Source organism: Phalacrocorax aristotelis, chromosome 1, assembly GCF_949628215.1.
Source record: "Phalacrocorax aristotelis chromosome 1, bGulAri2.1, whole genome shotgun sequence".
Taxonomy (NCBI): Eukaryota; Metazoa; Chordata; class Aves; order Suliformes; family Phalacrocoracidae; genus Phalacrocorax; species Phalacrocorax aristotelis.
Window position 1 is genome coordinate 18,791,724 of NC_134276.1, and position 27,133 is coordinate 18,818,856.

A 27,133-nucleotide genomic window follows, 5' to 3' on the forward strand; every position below is an offset into this window, starting at 1 on the left:
TTGTATGTCTTACGAACAATGGGAATCTTCTGTCAGTGGATACTTCTGGTCAAGTCCAGTCAAGCGTAGTGAAGTATTTCATCTCCAAAATGCACCGAAGTTGCTGGTTCCCGAGTTTTGGTCTGTGGACCAACACTAATCCTTGAAGTTTATGGAATGAGGCAAGCTGAACACTAAGTAGAGTTGGAAGAAGTGGAGCGGCAAGATAATAAAAAGGAAACAGTGTCTATCTTGAATTCTGTAGATTAGCAGTTCCTCTTCCACAACATAATGTAAAAAAGTCTTACATTTGAGAGCAAGGGAGTGCTAAAAATCTATCTCTTTGCTAACTCAATCAACAAAGATATGACACATGATTTCACACAATCACAGTTTGGAAGGGACCTCAGAAATCATCTAGTCCAGCCTTGGTGGATGTTAATTATGTACATTTTAAATAATCCTTGCACAATCCTGACTAAATGCTATTTTTATTTTGCTTATAAAATCTCTAAGTAAAGGCTGGGACTTTGCTGCTTTAGGCACTTAACATACTGCATATACTCTATGGCAGAGTTTCCAGTTTAAGGCGAGAAAACAGGTGGACACAAAAGACAGATGGGGAAACACAAAGTAATAGAGACAATTATGAGTGTTGTAATAAGCTGTAGTTCCAGTGTACCATCTGTCCAGCTATGGACAGAAATTTTGTAATGATTTTTTTAATTGTAGTGCACTATTTTCTCATTTTACCTTAAGAATTTAGCATTGCATGTGCATATATAATTATATGAATGAGCAGTGTTGGTTAATAAAGTTTATTAATACAATACAATTTAAAGAGAAACACGTGTGGAGAAACTACAGTTAACTAACTGTTAACATGTGATTTGGAAAGACTGGTGAAGGTTTTGCATGTGGAAAACGTGAAGAAACATTGTAGGTGTTTCAGTAGAAAACATTGTTTGAAACTGCTGTTGTGTCACCTAGTGGTGTCCTTGGCTTTTTTTTTGGCCATTGTAGCAGTAGGATGCACATCTGAGAGGCTTTAACAGGGCTTAATGAAAAGAAAGTTTTATCATGCCTGAAACATTTTTGGGATGTCTGGCAGTGTCCTGTCCTGGATAATCTGGTACTTGCAAGGCAGGGCCCACATCACTTATGGAATTCATAACATTAGATGTATAAATATATCAGATCCCTGCCAGCATATCTGTTTCATCTGCAGCCTTTATGTAGAAGTCAGATGAGGTAGATGATAAATACCGGTATTGGTTTCCTGCAGCTTAGTCTAACGTCTGTCTTCTAAGCTTTTGTACACAGAACATTGTATGAATGTTTTTATGTGGTGAACTTTAACCTGAAACAAAATTTCTCAGAATTGAATGGAAGTACATTAATGAGGTATGTCTGCTTATGAGGGCAAGCTTAATACAATGTGGGGAGAGTCTGAAAGGTGGATCTGTAAAGAACAAAAATAGCAAGGAATCAAGAAATTTATGTGGAAGGACTGTTGCTGGTAAGTTGTGCCATTTGAAATACAACTGGTGTTGCGGTCCAGTACCGTGCCACCTTTTTGTGGTGGGGCTACAGTAGCAGAGGGCATGAAAAGAGTATGAAGATTTCTAGGGAAGAGAATAATTAGCAAGGAGCTGGTGCATTTTGGGCAGGTCCAAGTGAAAATTGCTAGATCACTTCTTTAAGGGTGCGTGGGGGTGACCATAAGGATGATCACAAATTTCTCCTGGTTAGGTGAGTTATCTGAGGTTACTCCTGTAGTGGAGGAGGGAGGTAATGCTTCTCCAGGAGTTGGATCAAAGCCTCTAAAGTTTACCTCCTGCTCAGAATCACCCTACTTTGTGTGCAGAGGTAGCCAGGAGAGAGGAGTTTTTCCTTTGCTTCCATGTGTGCTTCTCTGCTCTTCCCACTGGCTTTGTCCCCGCTTTGTTTGAGAGTGTCTCATATTCTGCGCTTCTGTGAGAAAAGCACTAAATCTGTAAAATACAGTCCTGCTCTCTGCAGAATACCTGCTCCTTGCTCTGCAGAATATTTGGAAGGAAAAAAAGTCTATATAATATATTTACCATGTATACAGTTGATTTTTGTACTGCATTACAAATTGTGCTTATATCTTCTAAGTAAAAATGGCTCCTCTACATCTGAAAAATAACACAGCAAACAGTGGCTGCTGGCTTATTTAGAGTGAATGGGCTAACGCACTGATGAAGCAGTTTGCTGCACAGTTGTTAAAACACTGCTACAGAAAATATTTAGCTAAAATGGTTAGTTAATCATTGTCCCTTTAGATGTGGAAGTGACATAATTGCAGTTTTTTACGGGATCTGATCTGAAATCTCATGTTAATGCTTTGGACTAAAATGACTTTATAATAATCTAGATGGCACAACCCGTAATTATTGTGTAGGTACCTGCTGGTCAGTTAACTGCTCACCACTATGGTTTTGTCTTGGGTTTTATAAGTGAGAATCACTAATGGCTGGAGGTGCAGAGTACCCTGAAGATAAAACGTAGGAATGATGAAAATTGTTTGTGTTTGGTATTTTAAAATTTTAAGTAGGTTTTTCTTTTTCCAGTTGAACTTTGAAAGAAAAATATCATTCTTAGATTCATTTTATTTCCCTCTATTTCTTATCTTTCTAGAAATGTAGTAATTTTCCAGATAAGATTTTCAGAAGGTTCAAAAGGAGTCCTGTGTCCAATTCCCTTTAAAATTAATTTCTCAAACCACCCAAGCAATTGAGAATCATGTGAACTGTCCAGTTTTGATGTCCTTATGATGATTTTGAAAATCCCATACCAGAAAACAAACTAATGGTGGCTCATTTGAAAATCCAAGTGTTATAATTTTGCAAGTGAAAGACTTCATAGCCCCAAATCTCAAAAAAGAAAGAAATGGAGTCTGTCAGAACCACAGCCCTTGCAAACAAGCAATCCATGAAACTACGAACAAGTAAAACTTGATTGAGCAAATGTTCATGGAAGAGGAATTTATGTCTGCTGTGGGAAGTATGCTCGCATTTTCAGTTTGAATATTCAAAGTCAACAGTGTTGTTTTTTTTTTAAATTACAAATACCTGCTGCCACTTTCAGCAGTTTTTTTTCCCCACAGGAAGAGAAATATTTCCCTCCCATTTTGAAATAATTAAATTAAAAAATCATTTTACTGGGGAATTTTTTTTTTACATAAAAGTATGGCTTTTTCTTCACATAAGTTTTATTTTAAGCAGCGAGAGTGGGACTTATCAAAAGACAAATTTTATTAAAGCAGTATAAGTGAGCAGATGGATTCCAAAGTTAATCTGTTTGGCATAAGCTTGTATTAAAGGTAGGTATAAAATATATTAACAGGAAATGTTTACTGGTGGGCTGGCTCTGCGTAATATGTAGTTTTGATTACTGATCGTTCCAGTTTTATCGGAGCGAAAGTATTGATCTTTTTGCACTGATGGCCTGTAGCTGCCTCATTATTTTTCCTGTAGCTGTACTAAATACTGAAACCTACTGATGTTCTAAACAGCGAAGTAGATAAATAAGATAATAAATTATGGCAGTTATGTTCTGGGAACTGCTAAATGGATGGAAAATGTATTATGGTTATGTCCTTGAAAGAAGCTTGCTTGTGCAGTGTAGTGTGAACTTTATATCATGCTTCTTGTCATGTCCTGATTATTGACCACTGAATACGCTGAGCTGCTTTTTCCATTTAAAAACAAATCAGTCAAATTTTCTTACTTCATAAGGAAAGTTTCATGTTAGACAAGGCACAAGAAATAGTTGCACACTAGGCTGAAATGAAAGATTACCTTTTATCCATAATGATCTCTCAAACTCTGCTTGTCTACGTTAGCCTAAACTTGGATATGCTTTTTAAAATGTTTTTCCTCAGAGCAGCTGAAAATGATAGATAAAAAGAATCTTACCCACGTTTCTGTAAATGGCTACAGGAATAAAATCTATCGAATGCATGATAAAAAGTTACTGCACTGTAAAAAGCTGTGCTGTTCAAGCATTGAAATACTGTAAAAAGTGCTTGTAAAAGCATTTCAGAATTGTTTTCTGTACCAGAGTAGGAGTCAGTTACAGGACCTTCTCTCTTTTGAGACAAATCAAAACAATATGCAGCAATACAGTGGCGTAACGCTCAGTTTCTGCAGATGCAGTAGGAAAAATTACTTGAGTTTTCTTCCTGTTATATATGATCTTTCATGATCTTGGAAAAAAAATATATGTATGAGATGCTGTAAGCGTTATCTTGAAGTAATATACTTTGTGGTTTTAAATTCAGCAGCTTGTGCAGAAGGTCAGACTGGTCTGTTTGCAGCAGCCATATCTGACTGCATTATCGCAGTTACAGAACTTGAGAAAATACTTACTGTGGAGAACAGGGATTTAAATTACTCTTTATCTGAAGTGCTTCCATCTTGGATTACTGTTTTGAATAGAAAAAGATCACTAGCAATGCGGAGAACACGTCTTCCCACTCAGCAGTGTTTCATGTTTAGGATCCTTCTAGGAAGGAATTTCTCTGCTAAAAAAGTAATAAGAGGATGTTTTTGTTTAATCTAGAATAAGATGTGTCGATGTGAACGCACGTTTAAAATCCATTTTCCACATTGGCAGTTGATCTGCCATTGTTCCTGATTTTCTTGTTTTTTCCTAACTTCTCTGCTGTTAAGACTCTCTCCAGCTGCCTTTATTTACATTCTGGAGTCGTGCACGTCCCAGGTAAGAGGTGTTTGGGGTTCTTCCAGCTGTGATCAGTGAGTGGCTCCTGGCACAACACTTGCAATCAAAATGGGAGACATCTCTTGCCATCCTAGAGATCTTGACTCTCAGATGGATTATTCTTAACTGAACAAATGTCACCTGTCATACATGACCCATGCATTCTCTGAAACTGCCTCAGAAACTATTGGGTTTTGTGAGAGATGAGTATTTCCCTTACCTCATATGCTATCTATTGAGATTATTTTAAAAAAATAGAGACCTCTAGTGAGATGGCAATAGGACCAACGTGTCAGTGTCAGCCCATAGAGACTACCTGTAAGGAATAGATCGGTCACCAAAACATCTGTTTTTTTAAAGTAGTGATAAGAGATTCCTAGGCATAAACCTCTTTTTTTTTTTTTTTCCCTTTTCTCTCATTTGTTTCGAATTACTTTTTCAAACTCCTGATTTTTCACTACATTCTGCTAGGTGACCTTTCCCATATCACTGGGTTGAGAATGAACATGGGGCAGGCCCTGGGGGGGTGGCCATGACTGGATTGTAGTGTCCCAGTTGTGCTAACACAAGCTGCTGCGTCTCCTGTGTTACCAGCGCCAGGATGCTTTCTTTGGTGTGCCTGATGGCTCCAGTTTCCTTCTTCACTTAAAGCAGTGTAGCACTTTGCGTGTGTGCCCAGGAGCTTAGCTAAGGCTCAAATGGGATAATTCTTGGTGGTAGAGAAGTGCAGTAAAGTCCAGCTAAGAGATGTCTGTCGAGAGTATTTCTTAATTTAGGGAAATTTCTCAGGAAACCGCATTCTTTGAATTACAAGGATGAGAATTAAGACTGAAAATGGACAACTTGTAGCCTTTTTGTCAGTACTCATAAAAATCCTTCAGGAGTAGGAATGTGATTAGTTTGTACTGCTTAAATTACTATGGTCCAGTTATTGACCTCTGTATCCGATGTGTCCTGCAACAGAATTCCCAACAACTCACTGCACCTCCCGTGGGAAGACTGGAGACATCTCTTTAGATGGCAGAAGTGTCTTCTGTCACCAAATATTGAACCTTTTTCTTGCAAATGGTTTGGCACTTGGAGCTCAAATGGTAATGCCACTCTCAACTCCTTGCTTGTGCCTTCCATGCGACCTGTCTGCAGTGTTGGCCTTGGCTTATGCCAAGGGGGATGGGGGAGAGGTGGAGATCAGTGCCGTATGTCTTTCCTTTCCTGGATTCAGAGCATTCTTTGCTAAATCAGTGATGCATTTCCATCAACTCCAGTTTGTGAAACTTTCTTGTTAAATTTTAAGGATTTTCAGTAAGCAGAAGAGACTTCCAGGTCTGAGCTGTGTATTTTGATAAATAGCTAACAAGAAATATGTTTGTGTTTCATGTGTTATCCCTGTAGTCTTATTTTTCTGTCTACACAGAATGCAAAAGCTATATTTATTCAAAAGTAGTACAATTGAATTTAAAGGGATGAGAAAAGTGTGTAATGTTATATAAAAACAGTTAATTTATGATGATGAAATAACTATAACAAGTGGGTTATGTTCATTCCTTGATGTCTGTAAAGTCCAGTGCATTTCTGCATAAATAATTACTAGTTTGATTTCAGCTTGACTCTCTTCAAAGGATCTTTAAGATATGAGTGTTATGGCTCAGATAGGATAACTAGAACCCAGAGATAGTAGCAGAGTTGTAAATGTAGCTCAGGAGGAGAGATTCGTTTGAGTGTTAGAATGTAATTAATTGCCTGCTGTAAATTTTAGGACAGTTATGATTGTGAATGACATGTTTGTTCCACTTTCAAAACAACTGTCATAAATGAACAGAGGACTTCTTATAAGCTTGGAAGAATGCTATTGTCTAACAGCAAGATGTACTCTTAGTATTAAATATAGTAAGGCATGGGTTTGAAAAATAAATCTGCTTTGCTCACAGGTTTTGCTGTTTGTAGTGGCTGATATTTTAAATTAATATGTAAAAATAGTGTGAGTTCAGTAGTATGAAAGGTGTTTTGCATGCTGTACTTACTGAAGACTTAAACTCCCTTTTTGTATAGAAAGTCATTGTAATAGGTAGAATTTATACTAGACTTTTTTTACATTTTGATGGGGTTTTGTACACTTTTGAAAACTATAGTGCTTGAAGACATGGAGCCAGATTACAGTTTAAGGATTTGTTTCCCATCTCAAATTGTTTAGAGATAAGGTGGGAAAGCATTACCCCTATTTTGTGGCTTATTAAGGTATAAGAAGTTTATAGCAGAATCAAAATATAGGTGATTCAGAACTACCTTGATGTAGAAGCTCATGTATGTGCATAATTTCGTGGCATAGCCAATGGAACAATTCTGTAAAAATATGTGAAACAAACCTTAACGCAGACTTAAGAAAAAAAAGGTCTGTTTTTTTTAAAGGTTTGTGGAAGTCATCATCTTGCCCATGTGACATCACTGTGACATGAAAGATAGAGTCCTTCTTGGTATGAAAGTGGAACTGATTTGAAAAGGGGGGGGTGGGAGGTGGTCCTTTTTGGTTTGGTACTGAAACCCAGTGTTGCATCTAATTTGGCTTGCTCTGTTCTATTCAATGCTTTAAAAGTTCATTGCTTTTTGTAACTCTTAAGCCCTCATGTTTCTGGAAGCAGAAGCTTGGTTAGGTAATGAACTCCTGAAGTAACTTGATCGTTAAATCAGTTGTGTTTGGTCCTAAGGTTTATAAATAAATCCTGTAGACACATTAGATCCATGCCTGACACCTGATAGTGCAGACCTGAAATGTCCTTTTCCTGATTTCTGTCTTTTTAATTTTAGTATCCATCAAAGTTTGCTTTTGACCCTCTTTCTGAGTAGTTTGGCCAGATATAGAACATGTTTGTGATAGCAGATGTCTTTTAAGAAGACAACTTTCAAGGAATGCTGAGAATTCAGACTTCAAAGTGGGGTACATCAGGGTTAAAATTTGTGGAACATGCTTTACCAGTTTTTCATTTCTATATTTTATTCAGTTTTATTGTGTTCAAAGTGAAAGCTCAGATATTTGTAATGGTTTCTCCACTACGTTTCTTAATGCTGCCAATATCAACCTGTCATTTTGTGCAGCAGTGTTATGTGAGGAATATGAGTTACTGCATGAAATAATAGCCATACTGAATTCTAAAAGCAAAAAATTAATTAGTATCTTGCTGTAAAATCAATTATTTCTTTCAATAATTCGTAGAACTATTTCCTAAAAGCCTGAAATATAGGAGTTTGTTATAACATAAGGAAATAAACACACTCTTGTGGAAAACAAAAGGATAGTTTCTTATCCTTGTAGATTAAACTTTGTTCTCTAATGTGCTTTTTGGTATTTCTTGGTTGTCTATTTATCACTAGTACACTGTCTTTTAAAAATTGTTTGGGAACTATGGAGTGTTGTATACGCCTTTTGGAATGCTAAAGATAGGATTTGATTGTGAAGCCATTTTTAAAAGGTGATGATGATAGAGCTACTGTGTGAAGTAGAAATATTACAGTTAAAACATTGTGGAACATTCTTTTGTTCAATTTGAATTTGAAGACAGCTGAAAAGACATGATATTCAAACATTTTAAACTGATTTTTAGCATACTTGCATTTACTGAAATGACTGAAGGTTTGAAATAGGTTCAAATGTGGATTAAACATTTTTTTGTTTTAATTTCTTACTATCCTGTTGCAGCATTTGTTGTTGTTCTTAACTACAAATTGAGCTCTGATCCTTTCAGTGTCTAATGCTCTGATTAGGTTGAGCCCAGTCCCTGGAGTATGACAAAGAGATTTATCAAACATATCTGGTTCTTTTTATAAAATTATTTCAGCTAATTTTCAGAAGAGTAGTAGGATGACTTGCCTTTTATTATTCTTATTTGAAAGTTTGAGGTTATCCTCTATCCTGGTTTATTTTCTAATATATATTTTCTTGGTGAGCTTATACTAATTTATTCCTATTCAAAGATTGTTCTTAAGCCTAAATGTTGTTTTTTCTCCCTGTCCTGTGTTTATCCTGCATATGTTCACAAGAAAGCTGTTGTATTCCCTCTGATGCTTCATTTTCTCTCAAAAGACAGTCTCTTCATCCTAGTAACTCTTCTCTGCACATGCTCTATCTGAATTTATCTTGACTCGGTCTAGAAAGTAGGGGCGTGCACAATGTACCATGCGAGTTCACACCACTTGCCTTCTGTAGTTTAGTTAATCGTCATTGGCTTTTACTGGCAGTGGCCTAGCCAACAGGTCTTAGGGTTTGTGTTTGTCTCTTCCGTGGCTGCATGAATAGCGGAGCTCACTGTCATCCTGTGATGGAAAGTGCCCGATTCCTTTTCCTGTTCTTTCCTCAGTTTGAGCTCTCACTTTAAATTTTAAATTCTAAATAGCCCTTGCACTTTGTGCTATTGAATTTCATCTCATTTTCATGTGCCTCATTTTCAAGGCTATCTGGTTGTTTTGAGTAACTTGTTGCTCATTCTCTTGAGCTGGCAACAACTCCCAGCTTTGTGCCATCAGGACATTTTGTCACTAACTCTCCTGGGCAGAGTGGGAACCATGGGACTGGCCCGGGAGAATCACTAGTGCCTTGGTAATTTGTCTTTCGGCACAGATCATTGTAGTCACCATTTGTAACTATTCTAATCCTTGACTTTTTTTTGTTTGTTTGTTTCACTTTAGCAAATACTTTTTAATGTGGTGCTATGGTAAGTGTTCTGCTGAAATTTAAATGAATTAGTCCTGTTATATTGACTTTGTCTGAAGAGTCGAAATTTTTATTAAAAATGTGCCTTTGGCACTCCTCTGCTGTAATATATTCCTTATTCATATTTTCATTCCATTTTTGTAATCCATCATTCCTCCAAAACTCGCTTTCTCCTTTGTGTGCTGTTAAGGTTAGACTGAGGGCCTGTAACAGTCTGGAGTGGCCTGGGTCATGTTTCCTTGCCCTTCACTATTTTTTGTAAGTATTGGTATTTCCAATTCTACATCACCTGTCACTTCCAGTGAGAAAGAGTTATTAAAAAAATTAAAAATTATTCTACTAGTTTCATGTTTTCATGTGCTCATATTTTCAGAATTCCATGATGGGGATTACCTGATAATTTAATGCCTGAATTGGGAAAAAATAATAATTTAAAAATTTATTTTTTAATTTTTTTTTTTTGCTTCAAAATGAGTAGACAGTTTTCATGTCCCAGTTCCTGGAAGCTAAGTTACCTTTGCCCATCTAGTACCTTAGTAGTCCCGCTGAGAGCTGAGTTAACATGGAGGTCATGGCAAGTTTATGTTCGTTATCTGCCTCACTCATACAGCTTAGCAGTCTCACTTCTTTGTTTTCGTTTTAGTTATGTTGCTGAGGAATTCTTTATTGCTTCCTTACAGAGTCTTGGCTTGTGACCCTCTCTTTTTACCTTCATCTTTTCACAGTCTGTATGTGTTCTTGGATGGTGGTAGGAGTTCCCCCGTTCCTTCTGTCTACTCCTGTTCTCCATTTTGAGGTGATTATCCCATTTTGATCTGGACTAGAATTTCTGGTCCTCTTCTCTATAGTTAAAGGTCTAAATCCTGTCTGAATGTTTTACCATAAGGACCTCTGTGCTGAATTAATGCCATCTTTGCACCTAATTGCCTTGCTTTTAAAGGGAAAGAAAGAAAATAACAACAAACTGAGTAGGCTTCTTGAAGTCTCCACATTCTTCCAATTGTGTGAAGTGATAAAGACATTTCCACCTTTGCTGCTGCTTCAGAAGCAACAGGAAAAATCTTAGTGTACTTCAGCATATCAGCCTACTACACTTTGGTTACTGTATCCTGGCAACTGAAAGTATTTTATAATGAGAGTTTTGGGTTTTGTCATCAGTCTATCGTTTTCATCAGTCTAAAAATTGTAAAACTGAAAACTTCTGACTAACCACCATGGAATTCTAGAGGAGTGAGAAGGACTGAGAAAATACTAATATTTATTTTAAGTTAAACAACGTCATTTTCATGAGTGCTGTCTTCTAGCGACTTCTGTTTGTGTGTGAGGCATTCAAGACTGAGTTGTATGGAAACTGTTGAAGGCGCAAGCTCAGAGGAGAGGTGTTTGGGAGTGTCCTTCACTTGTAAGTTTGCTCTGAGCCCTCCTGTTTGTTCTTAACAGATCCTTAACTCTCTCATAACTAAGCACTGGAGGTTAGGCAGAGTTTCAAGTAGCTGAATATATATTGCTGAAACAATTGAAAACTTTTAATTGCTTCTGCTGGCGACAGGGATGTGTATGATTTTTAAACTTTAAAAACAAGTTGAAAATATTAATTATGTAAACTTCTATATAAATTTGACCTCTTGTTAAAAGTTGGCTTGTGCAAAGGAATGAGGTGTGGAAGCTTTCAGATGAAAGGCAAAATGTTTCAAAAGATACTGGAAGGCAGATTTAAATTGTAGACAATTTTGGAGCCCTAAAACAAGTAGTTGTTAGTGCTCTCGGATTTAGTACCTGTTTAAGGAGATGACTATGCTTACAGTTATCAAACTCTTCCATACAACTTTGAGTGGGCATCCTTCTCGGCAGGGATTTCTCCCAGGGCATTTCTGTAGTGGAACAAAAGCAAAGCCATAGCAGACTGATTCAGTCACGTTGGCTGTGCAGGTTCAAATGGATGTTGGACCCTCTAGTATTTTTTTCTCACCACAGTTTAGGGGGTTTGGAGAGCAGCATTGCTCTGTGTGCTTCGTTTACTTGCCATGGCAGTGGCACCAGGCAGACATGCACTTTTTCTCATGTTTGTCAATGCTTGAGGTTCTCATTGTGTACTTTAAGATCTCAGAGTAAGTTTTGATACTTTTCTTACCTGGATTCTCAAAGTTAGTTAAGGTGCATTTCCATCTTACAGCACGGCTATGGTGCTGGCTGACCGTTACCGAAAGGGCTGCATGTCCCTGCTTTCCTGGCTCTTTCTCCCTTCCACGAGCCTGCAGGAGTGCTTGTCTGACCCTGAGAGCAAAAACAGCAGAATACATTTGCACTCTTCTTAGTGTTAGCTTTCTGCCAATTTTAAATTTGCGAACCAGCTTTTCTCAGGGTTGGGAAAGGACCTGTGCTAGCGAAGGGCAGCGGTGAGTGTTTGGAGGAGCGGTGCACAGGAACTACAAGACTGCTTCTGGCAGCATCTTTAGTCTGTATTGAATACATGGAGAAAGGAGTCAAAATAACCTTTTTTTAAAGAAGGAAAATAATATGACATGAAATATTGTTTTATGGTTGTTATTATTGCGGCTTCTCTGTCAACCTTTAGTTGTGAGGAAATTATGTCTCTCCACGTTATCCTTGATTGACATTTGGTTGGAAGAAACTGGCTACATTCTTTTTGGGTCTCTTGCCAGCAATGAGCAACTCCCTCAGTTGGACCCTCTTTTTTTGCCTTCTTCTGTGGTGTGTTCTCCTCATGTTTGCTGTGCTGCAGCTTTACTCCAGCTGGGTCTCCTATGCTGGGTTGTTGGGATTGTTTGGTGCATGGGATTGTGACAGAGGCCCTGATGTGGTTCTGAGATAGGTTGTGCACTCCCTGTTTGGGAGCTAAATTCAAATGAGCCTTGTCTCACAGATTGCCAGCTAGTGTTACCTCTTCTTTCTCTTTTAAGTGGCCTCGGTAGTGCCATGCTCAGGTGGAAGCCAGATGAAAGTTCTTACTTTTGATGGCTCTTGTGCACTGAGGGAAATGTGTGAGGAGACCTCTAAAGGGGAAGGTGTGCGCGCCATCTGTGTCAATCTAAAGATGAAATAAAGCTCTCTAAAAAAATAATGATGGTTATCACACTAATATACAGCTGAAAAACTTAAAATGCTCAAATGAACAAAAATCAGTTTGGGTATTTTTTCAAAAAATACACAGTGTCTGCTATTTGCGGTCATAATCTGTGAAGGATATTATTGTGGTGTGGTAATTAAATGGGCATAGTTTTTGGTTTTAGCATGTGCAAAAGGAGGAGGAGAGAGAGCTGAGATAAATATATTTATCTTTGCAAATAGCTTTTTTTTTTTGTTGCTTTCTGATGGCAGATCGGGAGATTGTAGTGAACAAAATGTTTTAAGAAGCTTCAGCCTTGGCTGCTGCTGTGTTCCTGGGGCCATGTGTGGTTGCTTTTGAGGGACAAAGGGAATGTCACACTGCTTACAGATGGTAAAATATATTCAACCTTAAAGAAAAACAGCATGGAAGTGTGGTATTCTCATCTCACCTTTTGACCTAAGATTCCACTGCAGAGCCATAATTTTAATGATGTTATGTGTTATGGCATTTATTTAAGCCTTGGCTGCCTTAATGATTATGCAGAAAAGTTTTGGTTGTTTTTTTTTTTTTTTAATTAGAATAACTGTGTCTTAACTACTGGAAAATACTGTCACATTTTAAAAAAGGATCTTTATTCTTTAACAAAAAAAGCCCCAATTTTTCAGGTCATTGAATGTTAGCTCAGCATTGCCTTCTTGCTGCATCATTCAGTGATTATGATTCCCTGAATGTTTCAATTTAACCGCCTTGCACTAAGATATTATGTGCAGCCTGGGAGAGAAGGAGCAATTCTGGTTCTTCTGGAGACTGAAAAATTACAAGTTCCAGACTGTAGCACATTCTCAACACAGCTGAAGGGCTTTAAGGGTTCTTTTCATCCAAAACAAGGCAGCCCTCCCCTCACCCCCGTTTTGAGTGTGGGCCTTGTTTCATGTTGAATATTGGTGGGGAATGAATAGTCAGGATCTTCTACCTGCTGGAAAGTGAGAAAAGATCTCAGCATTGTCATTGTTGGAGATCTGTAATAGAACAAAAGGTGCAAAAACAAATGCAGGTTTTCCTAGCTCCTGAACTCCACATTAATGCGTTACAGGATTTGGCTTGCGGTTGGTTTGGTTGGTTGATATTTGTTTTGTTTTATTTTGTTGGTTTTTATTTGGTTTGGGTTTTTTTCTTGGAAGTGACAGACAAAAGATGGCTACATTTGAAGTAATTTGTAATTTGATTCAATATCAGACATGTTCATGCTCTTAGTTCTAATTTCCTGTGTTTTGCTGGAAATAGCATCTTCATGATGGCCTTTTTCTGCTCACAAGAATGGAAGCTCTGGAATAGGGAGGATGAATAGCAGTCAACAAAATAGTGTTTTTTGCTTGTTAATTGATGTTGTATGAGGAACACTTGTTCATTTACTAAGATGTAATCCTTAGTTTAGGATTACTGCAAGCAGTTTATCTACATCTCTTGGCTGTAGAAGTGCCGGAGAATTTGATGGTTACTGTGCATTTCTGTTGGATTTTAGCAGAGTGAGATTGTGTTGTAATTATGCATTACCTTGTAATGACAGGGACAGGTGGAATGAAAACATTTTATGGTAAACATTTTATGGTAACTGCAGTTACCAGTGGTATTAATAATTATTGTATTCTACTTGTATATTTTCAGTGTGACACAGTCTTTGAGTTATTAGGATATCTTAGCTTGTATGTGTTTCTTTGAAATATATTTTTCTACCAGCCTTACCCCCAAGAAAAAACGAAAGCTATGTTAATATATTTCAGTTTGAATTAGTCTTCTGGAATGTCTTTACCTTCATTTAGTCAGACATACCTAATTATAACTTAATTTACGTTTTGCCTAGAAATATGTAAATTAGTTCACTATTCTCTGTTACACCTTTCTTTTAAATAAACTGCATGAGAAGTCATGGTCTTGTGTTGCTAAAGGCCTAATGCTTTAGAAAGGGCTGTCATTGCTGCTTGTGCTCATGGGTAATGGAGATTTTCAGGCTAATGCAATAGCTGTACTGAAAAGTTCTGTGGTCCAGTGCGTTAAATAGAGACATCTTCCGGAGTGAGGTATTATCTAATTACTATAACTCACAAACTTCTTAAGTAGTGGTTTTGTCTGTATTAGAACTTAAAATGGTAACCCTAGGGGTTTCTTTTTGGCCGTATTTCTTATGGAATATTCAGATATGTAAAGATTTGGAAAATGAGGGGCAGTTATTTTGCAGATCAATGACAAAAACTCTTTGGCATATGGAGACACTAGAGTTGTGTGTACAATTACATAATTTATAGTACTCAAATGTTTGTTTTATGGGCTGGGGGAGCTTGGCTCTTCACTAAAGCATTCTTTGAAGTCTTCCTGTTCTGTGGAGGAGTTGGAGAGGGAGGGAGGGGGAGAGGGAGAGAAAGGGGTGTGGGAGAGAAAGAAAGCAGAGGGAGAGGGAAAGATAGGGAGGGAAAAAAGCATGAAAATTTGATTGTGCAATGCTGCCCATTCATGTTTCTTTCTGGTATCATGGGATTTTATACCAGGGTAAAACATTAACTTCCCCCCCACCCCCCCCGGATAGAAAATTAAAGCAATGAAATTTTTTTAAGGTATGGAAGGATGCAGTTGCACTTTTTTTTCCAGGATTTCTTTTAAACTTGTAGATGATAAATGCTGCAGTGAGGATAATAGGAATTGTATTTTAGAAGATATTTCAGGAGTAGGAATGGTACCCAGTCATTTCTAAATTACCTGTAAAGAAACAAGAGGAAACAGTTAAAGCAGAAGTGAACCTCTTAACATGAATGGTGGGTAGGAGGGTGTGTGCAATAAAGAAATCCTTTCTCTCATCTGCATTCATAGTTGGAAGTGCAGAGCTACTGATGGAACACCCAATGTCCTGCAGAGATAGTTTGTGTTGAAAATGCTGGTGTCCGTGCCATTGTTTAGATGGTTATGATTTTTAAGTTGTAATCCAAAGAATAAGTTCAGTAATTTAATAGAAATTTTGCTATATCAACATACATATTTTTTTTAATCGTTGCTTTTTTTTACTGACTTGCTAGGAAAAGAAAAAGCTTAATAATTCAGTACAGAATTATTTTAGTTGGTTTCAGTGTTTTAGAAGTACTCTAGAGAAACACTGCTATGTGGGGTCAGTTAGCAATGGGAGTAAGATTTAAGATTTATCACTGAATAACCATTTAATAAAGATTTCTGTTCTTAAGCTTGGTTCTTGTTTATGATGGGAGAGGAATACTGGGATGGAGCCATTTACTGGTGCCTTTTTCTCCTTTTTTCTGCTATCATAGTCTATATAAAAGTAAAAATAATCTCCTAAATAAATGCCTTTTTAAAATACAAGGAATTGTAGCAAATACCTGTCTAAACATAGAACCAAGTTCCCCATGTAAATATATTGCAGAAAAATTCCACTTGTTTTAGCAAGTTGTAAGTTGGCAAGTTTTTTAATCCTCACTCTTGCTTTTTGTGTTAAATACTGAGATTTTAATCTTAAATTTAGTTCTCTTCAACTTTCATTGCTTAATTTGTTTTATAGAAAATAGTGTGTTGTTTACTAAGACATCCTCTCTAACCAAACTCTTGCACTCAAACACAAAACTCTAACGAAATTCAGATTCAGATGTAATCTGTTCTAAGGGTAATGAAAAACAAAGGCAAGCATCATCTAAGTGTGTGGTTGCCATAGTACAGTTCTATCTTCACTATGGTTTCTTGTATCTGTTGCTGTTTCTTTGATCTGAAGGGCAATTTAAATGGAAATGGTAGTGTGGTAAACTGCTGGTCTTGTGGTCTTTGTCCATAATGTGGTTAGCAATATTGAACAGTGCTTATTAGAAGCTTTTCTTTCTTCATCTATTATTTTTCTCCTATTGCCATCATTTTGAAAGGATTCGTATCTATGCTGTTACGTATGCTGAGTGCTGTTTTTCTTTTGAATACCAACCTAAATTTATCCTTATATTCACAATTACTACTGTAAAAGCCATATTCAGTTCTTTATGTAGATTGTTCTACCCTAGAAAATGGTTTCTTTCAAAATCAACATTCTTTCAATACGTAAATAATGCACAGATCTAGCCAGTAATTTAGCTGTCCAGAATTTCCCTTTTTAAATGGTAATATTGCATAAAGAATTACCAACCAATAATTTAGATGTTGTGCTTTTTCACTATCTTGGTTGAAATCTTGCATGATACCAGTTTAAAAAATGAAAGTTACACAAAAAACCACACCCTGAATAAAAAACACCCCAAACCAACAAGAACGCCATCAATACACCCTTTTAATTTAAGCCATCACTTAAAAAAATTCAAGGTCATGTTGATCTTGATACCTGACTGATGTGCTTGAAGTTAATAGAGAAGCAAACAGAACAAATGTAAGGAATGCTGGTTTTGTCTTTTGAGTACCAGTCTGCCTATTTCCATATCTTCACAACTGTCATGGTAAAATCTGTGCTCAGTGATGTATATAAACGCTATGCAAGTTGGTTGGATAGTTTCTGTGAATTTAAGGTTACTAATCTTTAAAATGTAATTAAAAACAAACAAACACCCCAAACAAATACTTAGAATACTTCACCAAAGCAAAATTAGCCTCACTTGTATTACATTAAAAAACCCCAGCACATCTTAACAAAAGACCACCTTTTTCTTAGGAAGGGCTGCGGGACTTGTGTTGTGAAAGTGGAGGGATGGTTTGAAGAACTTTGCTGCTTCTCTGTGGCTTTGGCTTGTTCTGGTGTTCACGATGGCAGAAAGCAGCCTGTGGCTCATGAGCAGTTAGCAGAAATCAGGAAGGACTGAAAATAGCTGTCACTGCAGAGAAGTGGGCTGGAAATTAAAATAGAGACCACCTAGCTACCACAGATCATGAAGGAAAGCAGCACCCATATATCTCCTTGTGGTCATGCCACATCCTAAGATTTCTGATTCTCTGGTCCTTAATGGGAAGACAGATGGCTGGTTCAGTAAAATTGTATTACTCTGGGGAAGATTTTTGGTGTTTAGAGTTTTGTAGCTGCTTGAAGTAATGTGGACTGGACTTCAAAATCTGGTTATTTTGCTTCTCCTTATGTATTTTAATTATGTGTAATGTGTGAAGTTTCTATCTCACTGTTGCTTCTATGGGTAGATATTTGTCAGGAGGAGTGAAAATTTCTCTCTTCCCTAACCTTATCTCCGTTGTAGGTAATCAAAGCCTCGTAGTCTGAGTTCAGGAAGTTTATGGGGTGAGAGGTAATGCTTTATGGTTAGGCTGCTTTAGACTAGTGGTTGGAGAACACTCGATCTTCTGAAAGTTTCATAGTGCTAGCCAGACGGAAACCCTGTCTGTATGCTCTCCACAGCACGAAGGGGAAGGTGGCCCTTCTCTTTGTCTAAGGTTTGGTAGCTTCAATCTGGCAAGCCTGCGTCTTACTCTGTGAGGAATGACTTCCGAGTCTGAACTCGGTAGCTTGACAGGGGTATTGGCGTGCTTAGTGATAATACAAATGTGAATAATACTTGCTCCTATTGTGGGCAGTTTCTTGAAGGGAATACAAAACAAGTGTGTGAATTCGAGTACCGCATTGATTTTTTGTTTCTCAGATGCAGTTCCTGTTGAGTTCTAGATAATGTAATGTAAGAATGTTGGGAGAGACTGAAAAATATTTCCAGGTACAGCACAATTACTAGGAATTGTAAGGTATAAGCAGGGAGAAGAAAAAAAGCCCACAAAACCCCTAGAAAAGCAGTAATACTTGTTATAGCTGGAAAATTGATTATAACTTTATCTTCTGCTGGTATTTTACCGCACCACAACAGTGTAGTCCTGTTTTCAGACAGCTTCTCTAGTGAATATACTGTGCTTGCTTTCACAGGCTTGTGGAGATTAAATTAAAAAGGAAATTAGAGTTAGAAACAAATTTTACATTTGATGATTTGTAACACTCCAAAGGTCAAAGCAGATATGTTTGTCTTGTTTACAGTAAGAAACTCTAAGTGCTTTGATCCTGAGTTACTGAGGATTACATACTCAGTCTAAACTATTGACTTAAAAAGTTGTATTAATAAGAAGAATTATTCCACATTAGAACAGCAAAATTTACTGATGTGTGCTTCTGAGGCTCTGTCTTTTCAGAAGAAAACTGATTGAAAAAGAGTAAATCTTATGTCTTAAATTTGTCAGTATCTTCATTTAGAAAACCTTTGTTATAGATTCAGCTAAGAATATCGGATCTTTTAAGCCAGAAAACAAAAGCCTACTCCTTCTTGAGAAAAATGGAAAAGAACTTGCATATTAGTTGTATTCTTTCTGATTATATATTAAAAATTTTGAATTTTTGGTGTTTCTAAGAGGTAGTTTTTATTCTAACTCCTTAAATACTCCAACAAGCCACCTGGCATGTGCATGTGCAAAAGGAAAAATAAATTTAGGCTTTTGATTAGTAACAATAGAAAATCCCCCAACCCTGCAGCTGAGCCTATGTTTTTATGAAATTTTTATAAACTTGTGTGACTCTTAACTGCTAATGCTTAACTGTTATATACCATTTTGAAGAGGTTGATTATCATTCTGATCTTGTTTGATCAGTTTAACTGTTGCCACATCTTCATAGCAGAAGAGATGAGACTTGAGCACCTGTTTTATTGTGCATAGGGCAAAATGTACACGCTGGTGAGCAGCAGGTGGTAGCCTTTTCTCATTGACAGGGAAGTGTGCGTGCACCAGCTGCTTACAGATGGAGGGCGTCTTTTGGCAGCCTCCAGCAGCTGGTGTTATCTGCTGGTGTGGTGACCTCATTGTGAAGAAAAAAAGAGGAAGCGGTGGAGAATGAGGGTTAGCTGCCAACCCACTGCTTCTAAATTGTCAGGTATCTTCTAGTAGAAAAGATGAAAATGGGAACTGAGTAAGCAGAATGGCTTGAAAATGCAGGGAACTGGGGGTTGGCACTGAAGATTAGGAAAGCCTGAGGTCTGCTATCCATCGGTGTTTTCCTTCTTACATTGGATGAATCAGATCCCTGCTTCATGGGAGATTGATGTTTCAATGTAGCCGTTCAAATGTGAGGTCAAAACAGAGACAGGTGGTGGCATTAGAAATTTGGATGAGGGCATTAGGTATTTGGGTGAGGGTGTCCCAGGGGTAGCATGCGTGGGAGGAGGCCATGAGCCGAGATGGATGTAAATGACCCATCCTACATCAAGACTTCAGTCGCTGGAGGAACTCCTGGCTCAGAAATGTTCAAGATAAAACAGTAGCAATTGGGGCAGGGGATACGGGCAGAAGGGAGAGGCCCTTGAGATGTAGGGAGTAGGTGCTCTGAAAGGCACTACTGGAGACATACAGAGGGAGAAGAGAGATACTTCAGGTCTCTATATGGACTCCAGAGCAGCATTTATGGGACCCCAAGGAAGCCCCAGGACTACCTACACCTTATGGCTGACCTGCCTGACTCTTCGGACCATGTAGCCTCCCCCTTGGGACAGGGAGGCCTTGTGAGGAACTGCTGCACTAAGCCACACAACTTCCCTGCTGGTTTGCACCACTCCTCCTGCTGAAGAGTGAAGTAATGTAGTTTGTAAAACCGTGCCTACATCTGTGATTAAAATGTTTTGGTATCTGAGCCCATTTGGTCTTGAACTGTGACAGCTGGTCAGGAGGTGGTGTCTGAAGCTGAGGGAGCCTTGATAGCCATTGTCTTTGAAGTGTGCTCAGTTTATAAAGCAATGAAAATGTCCTAATAAAAGCCACAGTTTAATTATCTATGGGGTGTGTAGAGTTTTATACTAATACTCTTTCCTGTATGTTTTTCAAAAATTCTGATCTCTTAGCTTTCCCTAATGTTGCATATTGTAAATCTACAAAATCCATGCTGGGATCTTATACTGTGCTTTTTAGGTGTATAGTGAGGGAATTTAGCTTCCCATTTGTTTCCTCCTCCTCTTATTCCTTCTCTTTGTTTGGCAATTTTATTCTACCCCATTTTTTTCCATGCTACTTTGCAGCATCAAAATACTACTTAAAATCACATAGAGGAGAGAGGGAACAAGGTACAACTAGAAATATTGCCTTTGTATGCATGCAAACACAGCCCATTGGATATTTGTACTCTTTAGCTAGGAACACCTTTTTAAAACCAAGAAATGTAAACAGCTGAGATTCACATTTAAGTATAATTTTATGAAACATTAATGTACCAATTTGAAGCTTTCTGTCACCTTTTTTTTACATTAGCATATTATGTTGGTACTAGTAATACTGGCAGTGCAGAAATGAAAGATTATTTTGAAAACAAACCAAAACCAAAAGGGACTGGTGAAAGAAAATGTGGTGGTGAGAAGTGTCATCCTACAACCTTGAAGTACATCTATCTTTAAATTCTTCCTCTGGACGATTCCTGTTGTTCTACTACGTAGTCCATATTTTGTAGTAAGGGTTTTATGCCTATGCAGACTCACAATTTGTATTTGTGGGATAAGCAACAGGAATGAGGGAATAGCACAGCTTTCTGAGCTGTTAAAGATGTGTGTAAGACTTGTTATAGTAGTAGCTGCACAGTGCAACAAAAATTGCATGACAATACTGAGGATATAAGTGCTGCTACAGTTACTATTTTCTATAATAGATATGGTCATTACTTGATAACACAGCACAGTAGCTGTCACAAACAATTTTTCCTGTTAAGAAGACTGTAATTTTTCTCCTTTATAGTTCATATTTCAGTGCATTAATGTGCTGACTGTAATGACAGTGACTTCCTGAGTTAATTTTTTTGCTTCCTTTTATAGTGGCTTTGATATAGAACATGAAACTGATTAAAATAACCAAAATAAAGAAGAAAAGTGAAAGAAGTTCAATTTTTCCTTTTTCTCTGCAGTTGCTTTGACCACTTCTAATCAGAAGTTTAGAAAGTTTAGTGACAGATTTTTCGGCACTTTTTCCTGAGTAATGGAGCTTTGCAGTCTTTACAGAATGATGAGTTGTAGGTCATCTTCTAGGGAGTCTTCATGTATTCCTGCAGAATATCTTTTGCTATAAAATACTTCCTGTAATGGCAGTTACTGCTTGAGATGTTATCTGTGTGTATTGTGTCCTGTTAGATGCCTGAACACATACAGCTTTTGTTCTTGAAGGGGGAGCTCTCAGAAGAAGAGCTGGAGGTTGAGAATCTCCATGTCCTTCGCTTCCATGATGTTACCGCTGGATGGGTGGCTCTGTGAAACATGCAGGCCATCTGTGGATATGACAATTTATTTGCCACTGCATTTTACAGAAGTAATTAAAATGGTCCTCCCAGAGTTGCAAACTGCCTCCAAAATGCAAAAGTACTCTGGATAAATCCTCAGTCTCTGTCAAAAATAGAAGTGACCTCTTCACCTCTACTTTCTAACAGGAAGGTTGCACACACAAAAAGTAAATGTAACTTCAGTATCAGTGTGTTTTATACAGGGATACTGTTTTGCTGATAATATTTGCTTTTTCTAGTTAGTGTTGCTTTCTCAGTGCTAGCCAGGAAGGAAAAACCTCAACCTGTTGGAAACAGTAATGTCTGGATTTCACAATCTCTGCTAATACATTTATTAGTTTCCGTGGTGTCTTCACCACCTTGTTTCACTACAAGTTTTTTCCTATGATGCTACTAACTTTTGTGATTCTAAATGTTATTTAATGCTAAGTTTGGTAGACATCTAGCACTGATGTTCTGCACCATGATGGGACTGCAAGGGACAAGAGTTATGAAATAGAAAGGTTCTTGCATGGCCACTTGTGCCCTTATTGACACAGAAATAACTCAAACTGGTGTGCTGTGGTGCCTGGGGACAACGTGATGACAAGTGAGATGAAAGTGGTATGTGAAGCTAATGGCTTCAGTCAGTTATACTGGATTTCTTGTCTGATGAGGCTTGCTAAGAGCATAAGCTGGTGAATCTGGTGTCCTTGTCCCAAAAAGGTGAGCGAAAATTGAATGAGTCAGGTGTCCTGCTGCTGATAAGATTTAAGTTATGCTGAATTGTTAACAGAGTAAATGAGTTCCTCATGATATGGCCTGCTTAAAACACTTTTATGAAAAGGTCTGTTAGCTAATTTTTACTGGAATTACTCTTATTCATGTGTTAGGAATTACGTTTTAATACATCTAATTGCTTTTAAGAAAAATTGAAGCATACAGTCCGTGACTAAAAAAAACCCATAACAAATCACATTTTCTTTTATACAGAATGCGACAAAATCAAAGATGAAGAAAAAAGCTACTAAAACCCAAGAAGCCAAAAAAATCTTGAAGAAGAAATTTAAAGTCAACACAAAAATAGTCTTTACTGAAGATGGAGAGGTAAGAACAATTCAAAATAACTGTATTTTGGTGGGAACTGAATTTGTTGTTTCTATAAAGACAAAAATACTTACAGTTTATATCTGTATAAAAAGATAGTTTTTTTAGAAATGCGTGGGTTTTGTAACTGGTTTAAGTTTTGCAAAACCTAAATGCTTCCATTTAGAATTCAATTCCTCTTTTTAGAGCAGTGTTCAGCACCAACCTCATTCCACCTTTGTATGTGTAAGATACTTGTGTGAGGGCTGTTAGTGGATGTACAGAACCATACCTTCTCTTTGCTTATTGTCTTCAATTTCAGGTGGAATAAAAAGCCTATTTTTTTTCCTTACAGAAATGTAAAATTATTTTCTTGTAGTATTTGCCAAAGCTCTGCCAAGTCTTGAGTTAAAGTACTGGAATTAGAGGAAGTCTGTGTTTTTCTTTCCAGTGTTCACTATTCAAAATATTGTTAGGAAAGGCAAGGAAGCACCAAATTTTTGCCTACTGGTGCTGATATAGCAGTGCATTGAAATTTGCCAGTAATTTAACTGGGTCTTTTAATAGTCCTTGGAAAAATGTATTGATTTTATACAGATAGGAACTATTGTGTATGCTAGTCACTCTACGGTTTCATTGTGGCGATAACCTCACTAGTAAGCTTCCACACTCCACAAACTTTTCTAGCATTTGATTTCACAGCTTCAGATGCTGTGTACATTGTTTTGCCATTTCCAACATCAAGAAAAAAGTAACTTTTTTTTTTTTCTCCACATTAATTTCAGTAAGGCATAAACCAAAAGAGAGGTCACCTTTACAAGTATATAATTTGCTTTTGTGACCAAATAAAATAAAGCATTTCATATTGCAGGTGAAGGGAGTATAGCCATATAATTACTCACATTAGGGAAAATTTAAAAGGTTTTAGAGGTTGACCCATTGACTGGAAATTATATCTTCAGATATTTTTAGATATTCAGAAGCTGTCATCTTAAAATACATATGCAAATGTTTTATGTATCCATGCAATGAAGCAAAAAGGAGTGAGGATAGAGAAAAAAAAGCAGAAAGGTTATAGTTAGAAAAGTATCACATTAGAGAAGGGGTGACATATTTAAGGAAGCATAAAGTTTGCATCTATGTATGTTGTTCCTGCATTTTTTCTGAGCTGTGTAAAACTGTGCTTTAAAGTTTTACTGTTCTACTCCACATGCTTCTATCTAATAAAATAAAACTCCTTTAAGAAATGTATCTTCCTAGAATATATGCAAACTTCATTTTATGAAAGGAAGTGGAAACAGTAGGTTGGGTTTATCAGTATCCAGGTGAATAACACTCTGTGTGCATTAGAGTATCCTAAACGTGTTTGGTTTGGCATTTGTATCTGAACGACATACTGTATTTTCTGCCATATAGTGTCTTTTAAGAGTTACTACTCTACCAGTCTGTAAGCAAGAATGATTTAAGCAAGACTACCCCCAGAAAATACCTGCTCAAACCACAAGGTCATGAGATAGGTGGGGATATTTTTTGGTGAATATGCAGGTAGTCTTTGTCTTCAGTTTAGAATTTCATATATTTAAGGGAAGCTGGATGTGTTCAGCATGTCATTCACAAGTCAAACTTAAATAATCAAACATTTCCAATGCAGTTTTTGTACAATAACCAATAAAACCCTCTGCATCTGTCCTCCTTGCTTCCCCCAAAACATGAACCTGCAGCATACGGTTTTTCATGTACTGTGATGAAGGCTTACCTCATTTTTCTCTCACTTAATATGTTAGAATATTGATTGTTTACATGAAAACACACTGTTTAGATTTACTGGTGTTTTGTTCTGTTGCATGTATTTTGGAGAGCCATTTTGTGAAAGGAAATACCAGTTTTCTCCCAAAATGACTAGCAGGATTCTGAATTATTTGTTCCATTAGACAAAGAGAGAAAAACAGGGGAAGAAGTTCAAGTGAATCTCTTAAACAGTCATGTAGTGTAATGGAGATGTTATTTTCAAACACTCGTTTTTGACTGAATGTGATGTTAAATAAGGTATCCCAGTTTGTATTGTGCAAAAGTTTTGTTTGTTTGTTTCCTTTGAAAACGTCCTTTTAATTTAGTCTAGAAAAACAGTGTGTCAGAATATTTAGTGCATCAAAACTTTCACGTGGAGAAAATGATTCTAACCATTATTTTTCTTGTTGACATGTATAACTCAGTTAGTGCAGCAGTGGCCACCTGTGCAGAAATCCAGTTTGGCGAATGCAGATGAGGAAGATGATGCCAGTGGTATCAACTTAGATAAAGCAAAAGAGATACTGCGGGAAGAAGACAAATTTGACAAGGAAGAATACAGGAAGAAAGTAAAGGAAAAACATAGGGTAAGTTGATTTCTACCTCCATTACTGAAGTGCAGAAATAGAAACTGTGGTATGGATTGCTCAGTGAGGGAAAATACTGAAATATATTGTGAAATAAGTGTAGTACAAGGTCATTTAAATTAATCAGTTTTTCTGGGACTACATTGCACAGAGGAAGACTGTTCTGACTTAAGTAGCTGGATAACACAAAGCCGTATGCAATACCAGTTATTGGTTAACAGTGGAGTTCTATTTACAGCTTTAAAATCTGGTAAGAGCTTAGTGGAAGCATCAGGTTTTTTAAGCAGTGTTTGGTGGGTTTGTTTCACAAAAAGAAAGTGTTTGGCATGCATGCTCTAACAAATGCTGAAGATGTTTAGGGGGAGGGGGAAATGAAAGACTGGCTATAAAATGTGAAAACTGTGGAGATACTATGAAAAGAGAATGCCTTCTCTCAAAAAGTGAGGCGGACAAAAAGAACAGGACTGACCACATCATCAATATGGTGGAGGTTTTTTGTAATTATGGAAAGTGTCAAGTTTCTTATAACCTACCTTACTGCATGAGTGTTTTTCACTTTTCCTTTATGAAATGAAATAAAAGAAATGAATGGTAATATGACAAGAAGGGTATATATTAAAAAAAACAAACCCCAACAAAAAAAGGCTTCTGACTGAGGTACTGTGAAATACGTGTCTAGTTATTAGGGCTGCCATACTGCATTCAGTCATTGCATGCACATTCAGATTTTATTTGTGGCTTAACAATTTGAGGTAGAAAAATGCTTTCCACGATAAATTATCCCTACATGATGAAGTATTCAGTTTCCTGATTGTCACTCAATATTTGGAATGGTCTTACAAACTGTTTAGTGTCCTAATTTTTCACTTATACAACTTTAAAGGAGATAAAATTTTAAAGGACAGAAGGGGCAGGAAGGTAGTAGGTGGGAGTTCAGGATTCACTATGGTAGAACCTCATTTGCCTCCCCGTAGTCTCACTAACCTTATGGTTAAAGATCATCCTCCACCCTCACTTCAGAAGGCATTCAAGTTTGAGATACCAATTCATTTTATGTATAAATTAATACAGGCTATATAAGGTAAGGCTGCCACACAGATTGAATGTATTTTTGTTACCCTACCTTATTAGTAAGTCATCCTTTATGTCTGGGATTCTTGACAGTCAGCTTTTGCTGCTTAGGAAATAGCTGTAATAGTAACAGTTGTGAAAATGTATCAAGTTCTCCTCTTTTGTCTCATCTGATCAGAGCCAAACACTACCTCCTTTCTCTTGGTTCATGTTAAGCTGATCTAGTGATCAGAAGATCCATTCCTTCAGTGACCCATGAAGAAGCTACATTGTTATTATGTGGGGCAGATATTATTAAATTTTTTCTTAACAGAAAACATGTAATTAGCTAAATTCACACTACAGGGAGAAGTTCTATGGCATAATTTAGAAACCATAGATAAGTATCATAGATAAAGATTATTTTACTGTCTCCCATTTCAGCCATTGGTTTCTCACTAATACCTTTTGGGAAGTTATTGCGTTGTCAGTGGAGAAAGTCATAGAATCATAGGATGATTTGGGTTGGAAGGGACCTCCAAAGATCATCTAGTCCAAACTCCCTGCAATAAGCAGGGACATCTTCAACTAGATCAGGTTGCTCAGAGCCCCATCCAACCTGACCGTGAATGTTTCCAGGGATGGGGCATCTACCACCTCTCTGGGCAACCTGTTCCAGTGTTTCACCACCCTCAGTGTAAAAAATGTCTTCCTTATATCTAGTCTAGATCTAGTCTCCTTTAGTTTAAAACCTCTACCCCTTGTGCTAGCACAACAGATTGTACTAAAAAGTTTGTCCCATCATTCTTATAAACAGCCTTTAAGTATTGAAAGGCTGCAATAAGGTCTCCCTGCAGCCTTCTCTTCTCCAGGCTGAACAACCCCAGCTCCCT

General features: G+C 37.3%; 2 protein-coding genes across 2 annotated transcripts in view; both read left to right on the forward strand.

Moving 5' to 3' along the window:
- ATM (ATM serine/threonine kinase) overlaps positions 1 to 27,133 on the forward strand; it is a 579,279-nt gene that overhangs the window by 302,285 nt on the left and 249,861 nt on the right. The window lies entirely within an intron of this gene.
- Positions 1 to 27,133, forward strand: part of DDX10 (DEAD-box helicase 10) — a 217,593-nt gene that overhangs the window by 116,310 nt on the left and 74,150 nt on the right. Inside the window, exons 16-17 of the mRNA XM_075082470.1 lie at positions 22,723 to 22,836; positions 25,029 to 25,190. Of these exons, the coding sequence (XP_074938571.1) occupies positions 22,723 to 22,836; positions 25,029 to 25,190 (276 nt within the window). The remainder of the gene's footprint in view (positions 1 to 22,722; positions 22,837 to 25,028; positions 25,191 to 27,133) is intronic.